The 12,169-nt window shown below is 38.7% G+C and overlaps 1 protein-coding gene across 1 annotated transcript in view; it reads left to right on the forward strand.

Moving 5' to 3' along the window:
• The window catches only part of LOC124795577 (titin), a 529,084-nt gene that overhangs the window by 499,478 nt on the left and 17,437 nt on the right, over nt 1-12,169 (forward strand). Inside the window, exons 118-120 of the mRNA XM_047259648.1 lie at nt 5,826-5,980; nt 6,072-6,219; nt 11,313-11,467. Coding sequence (XP_047115604.1) covers nt 5,826-5,980; nt 6,072-6,219; nt 11,313-11,467 — 458 coding nt within the window. The remainder of the gene's footprint in view (nt 1-5,825; nt 5,981-6,071; nt 6,220-11,312; nt 11,468-12,169) is intronic.

A 12,169-nucleotide genomic window follows, 5' to 3' on the forward strand; every position in this document is an offset into this window, starting at 1 on the left:
CATTAAATTCATGTCAAAAGTTGAAGAAGTTATCAAGCAGAAATGATTTTGATTTGTTTTTAAAACTGTTTACATTATCTGGCAGCACCATCAGTTCACAAGCGGAGGGTATAGTCAAATACTTTTATGGAGTACTTTTTGTCTAAGTGTGGAATCGACCAGAAAATTATTCAGTAGAAAAGTTTCTTGATGGTATTGAATTTTTTTTTTTTTTAATTAACCTTGTGCTACTGGCTATACACTATATCCTTCTCATAGTTCATTCAAGCACTGTGCATTTTATGACATTATGCAGATATCTTCCAGGACATCGGTCTGTATCCATGACCCGTGTAGTTTAACTCAGGATCTTCAACATCTAAGAATGATAGCTGTAAATAGTGTAGTAGACCAAACATGAATTCTTAAATTGAAATTGGGAAAGTAATATCACACATAATCCAGCTGTGTTGGAAATTAATGTGGTACAAACAGTATTGGCATCAGCACAGATTTAATGAAAAATAAGTGTATTTAAAAGAGACATAAATTGTACAGTGGGGAATACATTTCAGTTCATTGCAGCTTCTGTATGTTCATATTATATAGACATAGGCCATATATTCATAGTAACAGCAGACAAAATGCAATATAATGTGTGAAAGTTTAGAGCATAAAAAGGCTGCCTACAGTCTTCTCATGTGTTATGTCATTATATATAAAAACAAAGATGAGGTGACTTACCGAACAAAAGCGCTGGCAGGTCGATAGACACACAAACAAACACAAACATACACACAAAATTCAAGCTTTCGCAACAAACTGTTGCCTCATCAGGAAAGAGGGAAGGAGAGGGGAAGACGAAAGGAAGTGGGTTTTAAGGGAGAGGGTAAGGAGTCATTCCAATCCCGGGAGCGGAAAGACTTACCTTAGGGGGAAAAAAGGGACAGGTATACACTCGCACACACGCACATATCCATCCACACATACAGACACAAGCAGCTCCCGGGATTGGAATGACTCCTTACCCTCTCCCTTAAAACCCACTTCCTTTCGTCTTCCCCTCTCCTTCCCTCTTTCCTGATGAGGCAACAGTTTGTTGCGAAAGCTTGAATTTTGTGTGTATGTTTGTGTTTGTTTGTGTGTCTATCGACCTGCCAGCGCTTTTGTTCGGTAAGTCACCTCATCTTTGTTTTTATATATAATTTTTCCCATGTGGAATGTTTCCTTCCATTACATGTATTATGTCATTTATCCATAGTCCACTAGTTTGTCATCTTGGTCTTTTTCCATATCTTAGATTGCAATAACATCCTAATTCCATCACACATGTATTCAATGGCTATAGATTCAATCCACCTCCATTTAATTTTCATTATAGTTGTAATTACATTTTCCATTCCAGTGTGTTTGCTGATACTCCAATATGTTCCCTGATCCACCTCTTTGTTTGCCTGCCTCTCTTAGTACTCCTGGTGATGTGGAACATGAATAATTTAGGACCAGAGGTAACACCTCACCAAATAACTGAGTTGTTGATTCTTCGAAGGGCATATAAACAATACTGAGAACTATGCTAGCTTCCGACTACATCCTTCTTCAGTGCTAGAGTACACATACACAAACACACAGCTAATTGTACCAGATGATTACATTGTGCTGGAACTGCAGCTCAACTGGTGTGAGGTGTTGTGTCAGGTTCAATGCGCAAGGTGAGAGAGAAGGCTGGGAGTGGTGGTGGTGGGGTGGACTGGGGAATCATGGCTATGAGACAGACCCCAATTTAATCATGTTCCTTCCATACTAATGCTCCACCACTGTCTTGATGAACTACAGTGATTACATGACAAGAGGCATTCTGCCTGCCTCACTCTTCTGTGTACAAACTCTACCACACTGACTCCATCGCTGATATCCAGCACAACCTCAAATCTCAACTCAAATACTTAGACCAGTCTATAATCTCTCCCCAAATCCATCTCCCTCCTCCCATGACCACCACCCACACACCCACCTTGTACATACTTCCCAAAATCCATAAACCTAACAATCCTGTGCACCCCATCGTAACTGCTTACTTTGCTCCCACCAAAAGAATCTCAGCTGTTGTTTATGAACACCTCCAACTGATTGCCTGCCCACTAGATTCACGTATCAAAGACATGTCTCTCAACCATCCCCACCCCTTTACTACATGGATCCCTACATACACTAGTGATGTCACTTGCCTACAGACCAGCATTCCCAATGTCCACAGTTGTGCCACTGTCAAACACCGTCACCCCAGCATTCTTCCAACTCCAAACTCTGTACCTCATTGCTTACACACCTAACTAACTACATCGGTATTATGAAAAGGATAGTTGCTACTCACCATATAGTGAAGATGCTGAGTTGCAGATAGGCACAACGAAAAAACTTCTCTTGGTATAGGAAGAGCAAAACTCCACCTACAGAACTGTCAGGAAAAAATGAAGGAACCAATATATTGTGTTAACATATTTTCTTTATTTTTTCCCAGTTTAAGGAACTTATTAACATATTATCTTTCTTTTTTCCCAATTTAAAAAAATGGCTCTGAGCACTATGGGACTTAACTTCTAAGGTCATCAGTCCCCTAGAACTTAGAACTACTTAAACCTAACTAACCTAAGGACTTCACACACATCCATGCCCAAGGCAGAATTCGAACCTGCGACCGTAGTGGTCACGCGTTTCCAGACTGTAGCGCCTAGAACCGCTCGGCCACCCCGGCCGGTTTTTCCCACTTTAAGGAACTCATACATTCATATGGCATTACTTTGGGGTTGTTGTAGCTTTCATTACTAATAACCTGTGTTTCTGGTTCATATTTAAATATGTAAATTCAGGGAGAGGACAAATGTATGGAAACACCAAAAACACAACACACGACCATGCCTAATTAAGTATAGGAAAACCGCTGGCATTCAAAACAGCTTCCAGTCATTTTGGAATGGATAAATAAAAGTCTCGTATGGCTTTCAAGAGAATCTTACATCTTTCTTCCTACAAAACAGTGGCCACCTCCAGGTGGTGATAAAGCAAGTGATAAAGCAAGTGGATAGCAGTCACGCACCCTTCTCTCCAAAGTAGAGGCTCAGTAATATTAAGATGTGTCTGCGATGGCCAGGAGAGATGCGGCAGTTCACCCTCGTGCTCACAAAACCAGTCCTGGATGGTGCGAGCTGTGTGAACAGGGGCTCTGTCGTCTTGGAACACAGCATCACCATTGGAGAATCGACATTGTTCCATGGGATGGACCTGATCATCCAAAATGGTCACATATCTTTGGCAGCAAAGCAACACTGCAGAGTAACAATGGTGTCTGTGCAATACCATGATATGGCTGCCCAAATCACTGCCAGACCCCTATCATTTTTCGCTCTTGTGAAGTAAACTCAACCAGAAGTTGAAAATAGTGTGAAACAAGACATATCTGACGAAATGCCATTCAACTATTTCTTAATATCCCAGACGTTCTGCAGTTCCCTACTTATGGGTCTCCTTTAATGTTGTTTTGGTGCTGACAGGGTTCATGAGTACAACATTTAGTTCTGCAGTAACTTTTAGTGACTTTTACAGCAGTTGCTCCCCTACTCTCCCGCAAGCCTCTTCTGTGACTATCTGTCACAGTCACTCAGCACACATTTTCATCCATGTTTTGGCTTAGAGGATTATGCTTTTTCCAGTTCTCCTGGATGCAGTGTGAATCTTTATATGGCATCTCTTGGAATGACAAATACTTCAGCTACCTTGGATATGTAAACACCTTCCATATGAGCACCAACAATTTGCCCACATTTGAATGCACTAAGCTGTGACATAATGCAATCACAACTACACAGAACACTGTTCTGACCTTGACTAATACTTGCAGTGTATTGAGGACATGTCCTGTTTATGATCAAATACAACGGTTCAACCTGCAGGCTTGCTTAGCATCTGCATTTATGTTCAAGCATCCATTTTTTAAAGTTTTTGCATATTTTTTCCCACACCCTGCAGATAACAAGATCTATGAATGCTTAGAATCCCACAACTTTACCCTTGATACACTAACCTCCCAGGGCAAAGAGTTTCATGTGACATGTAAACTGTGCTAAACTGTGGCGGAGCTATTTCCTGTTTCTGTGTGGGTCATATACTAACTGAACTCTCAAGTCACCAGTCGATACTGACATTTACCATACAGATTGTCTTTGTGTCAACTGTGAGACATTTAACTCAGTGGGCTGCAGTTTGAATTGGTGACCAGTCCATCCATATTCATTTACCATAGGAAGTGATCTATCAAAAATGTTACCTTATGGATACTAACAATGCGTGGTGTAAATAACAGAGTTGGAAATGGAGATCTGTTTCCAGAGCATTGGTTCATTTAATCTGAGCTGTTCTAGCTCGGATGCCTCTGCATGGGCAGGCAGGTACACATGAACAGTGATGGGCCAACAGATGAGTTAGACATTTGTGTGAGCTGCAAGTAGTTAATGGTACCTGTGCCCTTTTGGGCAAAGACAGAACAACTTGCCTTAATCCTTACTAAGTTGTCACGGGATTACATTTTTCAGTGACACATGCTTTTCCAATAGTGAGCACGAATTTTGGCATATGAATCTTTCATTTCATCCAGTGTAGGTCTTCCACAGGTTTCAGACCAGATGCAGAGAGATTCATGTGGATGTGGAACTGGCTGTCAGATTATGGTTATCTACATTATCAATGTACTATATGACACTACAAAATAATGTGACCAATAGGGAAGAGAGGCACCTCCAACGTGCAGATATCACTTGGTGACATCTGTTTGATTAGCTTACCAGTTGAATGCAGTTATGTTAAGTTCATCTGCAGAGTTTGACTGCATTTCCCACAGAGATTTCCTATTATTATGATACTGTTTTACTTTCAGCCACCAGCTCCTCCATCAGTTGCAGAACCCTGAAATTGTAATTAAGAGCAGACCATGAATTTTTCTTCATTTTGTCATGCAGTGATGGTGATGTATCATATTACTCTTTGATTGTCTGACTATCTTAGTTTTGAGATACCATTTGAGCCCATTAGCAATGCACATTATGTGTATCAATAGATCTTCCACCACTAAGCAGCACATTCTGTATATTGTAGTATTGAAACACTTCCCTGGAAAGATATTCCAGTGATATAACACTGAAACATCAGGATCAAGGAGCCTGGAAGTCTTGTCTCTTTTTCCAAACAATAGTGTACTGTGGAGAAGTCATTTTGTTACATAAGTGTCTTTTATCTACTACCTGTTTTCTTACAACAGTAATCTTGTGTAGGTCTAAAAACAAAATTCAGGATGATTTCTAGTGCGGGAAATTATTTAATGTATTTTGCTGTTAGAATTACAGTTTTTGCAGATAGCAGTTATAAAAATTGCAATTCATGTTTTACATTCCAAATTAGTCGCTTTAATTATTAATTTAGTCACTTTTTTTTTGAGTGGGCTGCAAATCGTACTAAAGTAAAAATATTTATTTACTGAGTGTCATGTAGTAGAGTAATGAGTCATTGAAAAACTCATAAACTAGCTGTGAAGAATGATTGAGGGACTTCCCAAAAGCATCCTTCTACAATGCTCCTTTAAGCATTTATAATAAATACATAGTTGGAATATTTGGCCTTCTGCTCTATTTGTTTATTAGAACTCAAGTGTTCTCAATAAGATACAGTAAGTGTTTTCAGTGGGCTATTGCAGTTTTCTTCATTTGGATAGTATAACTGTACTACACTAAGAGACAAGTTTCATGTTTCTGTCAGTCATTATTAGTGTCTAACAACCATAAAAATTAATATTTCAGACAAGCCAAGCAAACCAGAAGGGCCAATTATTGTAAAAGATATCCGAAAGGATTCTGTGGTTCTCGAATGGAAACCCCCTGCAGATGATGGTGGCCTTGAGCTTTCTAAATACTCTGTTGAAAAATGTGATGTTGAGAAGATGGTGTGGATGAAGGTATGATGTTGCTCATAATAGATTTGAGAACTGAACTTACATTAGAAGAAGCATTATCTGTCAATTAATTGATTGATTATTATTAATTCAGGTTGCTGACGTAGAGAAAGATGTCTCGTCATATTGTGTACAACGTTTGAGAGAGGATTCAGAGTACATGTTCAGAATTATTGCTGAGAATCCAGTAGGAACATCAGAGCCACTTGAGAGTGACCCAGTCACCATTAGAAGCAAATTTGGTAAGCAATGAACTTCAGTCCCATTTAAATATTAAGATGCTTTAACGGAAGTACATTGTGTTCTAAATATTATGAACTGAAAAAAGAGCTTTGGAGGAGTCAATTATACTTACTAATGCTGCATATATGACATTATCAGAATATTATTTATGATCACATCACAAGTACCAATTTCAGTTGTGATCTATAAGGATGGTAGGATGTGGTGAAGAAGGCCTAGAAAAGGGGTAAAAGATAGAGCACAGTATTGTTATCAGTATTGCTATATATTGTTTCCTTTTTCCAATGTAAAAAACTCAATTTCAGGATATTGAATTCTGAATGTCATCTTTGCATTTTCAGTATAATCTGTTATTTATTGTACTCAAATGCCATAAGCAAACAATCTGATATAGAAAAATCCACATTATCCATAAGGCTTAGGTTTTACATGGATTGTTTGTACTGTTGACTAAGCTTTATGGCTAAGCTGTATTATTTATGTGGGACCATTATGTGGGACCATTTTAGTGTTGACTGCCACACGGGATTAGCCGAACGGTCCAAGGCGCTGGAGTCGTGGACTGTGTAGCTGGTCCTGGTGGAGGTTTGAGTCCTCCCTCGGGCATGGGTGTTAGGTTAAGTAGTGTGTAAGCTTAGGGACTGATGACCTTGGCAGTTAAGTCCCATAAGATTTCACACACATTTGAACTTTTTTTTTATTTTTTTATTTTTATTTTTTTTTTAAGTGTTCACTGAGCCTCCTGACTTTGATTCTGTTTTGACACAATATGTAACATGTGTTATTACTTTATCTGAGGAAGCCAGGTTTATATCTGTCGAAACCTGAATAAACTTTTGACACAGTTCTGATTAGCTGTACAATTCCCATTTCATCCATAATTCAACAGATGCTGATTGCTGCCATGTTCAAGATTTCGGATTGTTTCCTTGTATTTGTCAGAGTCTGTGCAGCCAGTGGGCAAGGAATGGTACAAGGCTGTCTGAAGAGTAGTCGAATCATATGCACCAACTGTCAATTCTATAACACTGTTGTGCACAATGTCAATGTTTCTGGAACAAGTGATTGTGGTCAACCTTCACAAAATCCATTGCTGATAGAATCAGGACTGAGATAAAATTCTGGATCTGATTGTAAACATTGTATATTTTCAAAAGATGATACACAAATGGCAACAGGCAAAGGTCAGTAGAGATTCATGCATCTGTGAAAAGATCTATGCATGAAGCATACAACAACCACCACCGTCATACCTCAGCAAATGATCTGGCTGAGAACCCAAGAAAATACAGGTCCTTTGTAAAATTGCTAAGCAGATATAAGGCTTGCAACCAGTCACTCACTGACCAGTCCAGTATGGCAACCAAAGATAGCAAAATGAAAGCCAAAGTTTTAAATTCCACGTTTAAGAAATCGTTCATGCCAAAGAATGGTACAAACATACTGTCATTTGACCATTACACAGTGTCCTGTATGGATGACATAGTAAAAAGCATTCCTGGCATGGAGAAACAACTGAAAGAGTTGAAAATGAATAAGTTGCCCAACTTAGTTTTATAAAGAGTACTCTACAGCATTGGCTTCTTACTTAGCTTTCATTTATCACAAATCTCTTGCCCAAATGCAAAGTCACAGGTGACTGGAAAGAAGCTCAGTTGACTCCTATATATAAGAAGGATAAGAGAACAGACCCACAAAATTACAGATCAATATCCCTAACTTAAGGTTGCTGCAGAATTCTAGAACATGTTGTGAATTCAAACATAATAAATTTCCTAGGGCCCAAAAGCTTATGTCCACAAATCAGCATGGTTTTAGAAAGCATTGCTTGTGTGAAACTCAGCTTGCCCTTTTTTCACATGATGTACTGTGAACTATGGATGAAAGGCAACAGGCATATTCCATATCCTTAGATTTCTGGAAAGCATTTGACATGGTACCCCTCTGCAGACTGTTAATGAAGTCATGAGCATATGGAATAGATCCCCAGATATGTGAGTGGCTCTAAGACTTCTTAAGTGAAAGAATCCATTATGTTGTCCTTGATGGCATATGTTCATCAGAGACAATGCTTTCATCAGGAGTGCTCCAGGGAAATGTGATAGGACCACTGTTATTTTCTATATACATAAAATGATGTGGCAGGCAGGACAGACAGCAATCTGCAGTTGTTTCCTGAATAGTGCTGTGGCGTCAAAGATGAGTGACTGTAGGGTGATAAAATGTGACTTAGATAAAATTTATGTTTGGTGTGATGGATGGCAGCGGGCTCTAAATGTGTAAAAATGGAAGTAGATGCAGCTGAGTAGGAAAAATAAACCTATAGCTTTTGAGTACAGTACCAGTCATGTTGATGACATATCTAGACTTAATGTTGCAAAATGAAGCAATACAAACTCCAGGTAGGAATATCAGCAATATAGGAAAAGACAGAATGCTATCTATTACAAAGAAGACATGTTAAGTTTCAGACAGGCACACTTAAAAGACACTTACATAGAGCTTTCAGCCACAGCCTTCATCAGTAAAGAAAGACACACACCACTCAAACACACAAGCCAGCATACCTCATGCACACACGACTTCCAACTTCAGCATCTTGGGCCAGAATGCCGGCATTCTTATAAAAAAGCATTATAATTTACATCCGTCATTCATGCATTCCATTTTTATTATTGTACTTTAAGTTTCTGTATGAATATTGAATTACGCTATTGTATTAAAGCAAAATCAGCCACAGCATGCAAAACTTCTACTTGCAAAGTATGCTGCATGCATGCATTCTGGGGTCTCGGCCTGCCTCACTGCCTCTCAATTCATCTTGGCTTTGCTAGATCCATCAGATTTGTTGAGAACTAAACAGTAAAGCATGATGCGACACTATTCCTTGTGGTATGTGGTGTGGCATTATTCGGTCGGCATGAATTTCTGCAGTATGACAGAATTGTAGCAGTATTGCTATTTTATCCCTCACTATTTGCTCATGGCATAAAAAAATCAAAGTTTTAGTGACTGTTTGCACATAAAGAGGTAATCTCGCTACCTGTCATCACAAACCTTTAATAATGAATGGGAACTAGTTCTTTTTCAAAGAGAGAGATGAGAATTCTCAATAACTATTATGCAGTTGCATATTCGACAGGCACTGCAAATTTGTTGTAGAATGGCATTAAAACAATATTCACAAAAAACGTAAAGATTACATGCTGAAAGAGCAAAGAAGTACAATGATCAGCAGATGATTTTCATGGGATTAATTGTTTTCTATCTCTGAAAGCACTTTGTGTTAAATTTGCAGGCATGGAGCACGTGATGATATTGGCAGTGCAAATAGTTAATTTTCTTGAGTCACATGCATTATTACACTGCCAGTTTCAACAGTTTTTGCTAGAATTGAACAAAGAGTATGAAGATATTATACTGGATGCCCCACAGTGTCTATTATAGGTTGTCTCTGTTATAGATTTCTAAGAGTCGTAGAGAGAAAAAAGTTGATAAAGTTTTGATAAGAAACCATGTCCAGAAATTCCCTGCGTGGATACAAAGAAATTTGAAGATCGGGTCCCCTTCAAATCTCCAGCTTCACAGTACACACTCAAACAGACAAGATGGCTTTTTAGTTAGTCCCTGTTGTAATTAAACATGATGTATCATTTTTCTCTAATTACAGCAACAGCTGTGAGGAGTGAGAAACTGCTACTTTATTTATTTATTATCTTTTTTGCATGTAGCCACCAACTAGTGACATTCACTACTGGGAGTATTGACTGTGTTGCTACACAGACACAGTGCATTCTCAGCTTTGAAAGGGGAGTCCTTCATCAGGTGTAAAAGAACCCAGTGATGAACACTCAAAACATTGCACATGCTGTAGGCTCCTGTAGAATACACAGATGAGAGCTCATTGTCTCGCCTGTGTGCATACCGTGTAGTGGGAGATTTGAAAGTGATCTGATCTTCAAACTTACTTTACATCAAAACATTTCTTACTTATCAAAACTGTATCCCTTGAAGCCTGTTACAAGAGCAGTGAAACAACCTGCGTATTGCTGCAAAGTACATGGGTTGTGGCAAGGGGTATGCATGGAACACTTTTTTGGTTTAAGATTCGCTATTGTTGAACTTCTGAAGGAGAAAGAGAAGCGGGAAACAAGATTACAATACCCAGAATGGACTGCAGACCTTGCATTTTTAGTGGACTTGAGTGCACCCTAGGATGCTCTCAGTAATATGTTGCAAGATGAAGTGCAATTTATTTGTGATTTGATGGGGAATCTAGATGTATTTAAAAAGTAAATCACATTGTTGAAGGGACAACTTCTGGCAAAGAACCCTATCCGTTTCCCTAAAGTCTCTAGAGTTAAAGGAAATGCAAATTTGGAAGAATTGATTGCACCACTGAAAAAACATTTTCACACATTTTCAGGACATTGTCAGTTTCTCGTCTGTTTTTGGGCTCTTTTCAAGACTGTTTGGCTCTTCAGTTGCAAGCACCCGTGTTGCATTTACAGATGGACCCAATCAGTATGCAGTGTAATTACTGTGTAAAATACAAATTCCTATGTGTTAGAACTATCCAGGAGTTCTACAAAGTTTTCCTCAGATAGAATTTCAATGTCTCCAGTGCAACATTTCACAGGTGGTAACAATGTTTTGATCAACATGCTTATTATCTCATTATGTAACTAAAGTAATAATTTCATGCCAAGCTGAAGGATGAAAATCTGTGAAGCAACCTGTGTCTGACTGTCTGCTGACAGTTTGTGCCAGATTTACATTTTATTGTATCTTCAGCATACCAAAAATGAATAAGTCATAATTTGCTTTGTTTGTGATCTATGTTAATGAGAAATGTGAAACAAAGTGGCATGCCAGGTGTTCAGTAGTCACCGCACAACTGCATAGCCATGTAATGCAGTTTGTTTGCAATTTTCCCATTTCCTGCTAAGACAGTGTGGCGTGGTCATGGGAGAAGTGTGTACTAAGAAGAGAGAGAGATCTGCACATGTGCACTGTTCTCGGTGATAAAGTATTTATGATTGTAAAGTTATTTCTTCAAGTGAGAGAAACAAATATTTTGTTTTATTTTCAGATAAACCGTCTGCCCCAAGAGGACCACTACATGTCTCAGGTATGACTGAGACATCTTTCACTGTCGCTTGGCAATCACCAGAATCAGATGGAGGTGCTCCAGTGCTGGAATATGTTGTAGAACGCAGAGAAGTGGGGAAGAAGGCCTGGCAGAAGGTCAGTCGTTATACTGTGTGAAATCTTTCAGTACAGAATGTATTGACAGAATAGCATACATTGCTAATGCAACTTTTTTACAACATTACAATTAATAGTTATTCTGGATGGAAAAATAAACAAAAATTAAAAATTACAGCCACTCACTTGTAACTGATGTAAAGTACCATTCAGAAATATGTAACAGCATAGACATAGCTTGTGAACTACAGATCTTTTTCTAGTTTGAGTACATAAACAACCTCACACAAAAATGCATCTATCTGTGGCTTTGGTGATGCTGTTAACGTGTGGTTGTAAAGGTTGTAAGAAGTAAGTGATATGAAAGGCATGAGAAGTAGTGGGAGGTATGAGTATGATAAAAGTAGGTGGGAGGGGGAGATAGAGAGAGAGAGAAGTCGCTCACAGCAGTAATAGAAAAATGAATTTTGAAAAAGACAGCCTCACACAATTAAGAGAGGGGAGGGGGGAGCGGGTAGGAGGAAGCTGGGGGGAGAAGTAAGGTAATTACCAAGATGTGCAGGGAAGATATGGTGAAAAAAATTATGGGAGAAGATAAAAACGTTTGAAAACAAAAAACCAACATCCAAGAAGAGATTACAAAAAGGAGCAAACAGTTATTTTACTCTGAAAGAGAAATTAAATCTATTTTTATTGTATCTCATTGGTTATTACATGAGACAGATACCATTATACCTTTGG

This window comes from Schistocerca piceifrons, chromosome 4 (assembly GCF_021461385.2).
Source record: "Schistocerca piceifrons isolate TAMUIC-IGC-003096 chromosome 4, iqSchPice1.1, whole genome shotgun sequence".
Taxonomy (NCBI): Eukaryota; Metazoa; Arthropoda; class Insecta; order Orthoptera; family Acrididae; genus Schistocerca; species Schistocerca piceifrons.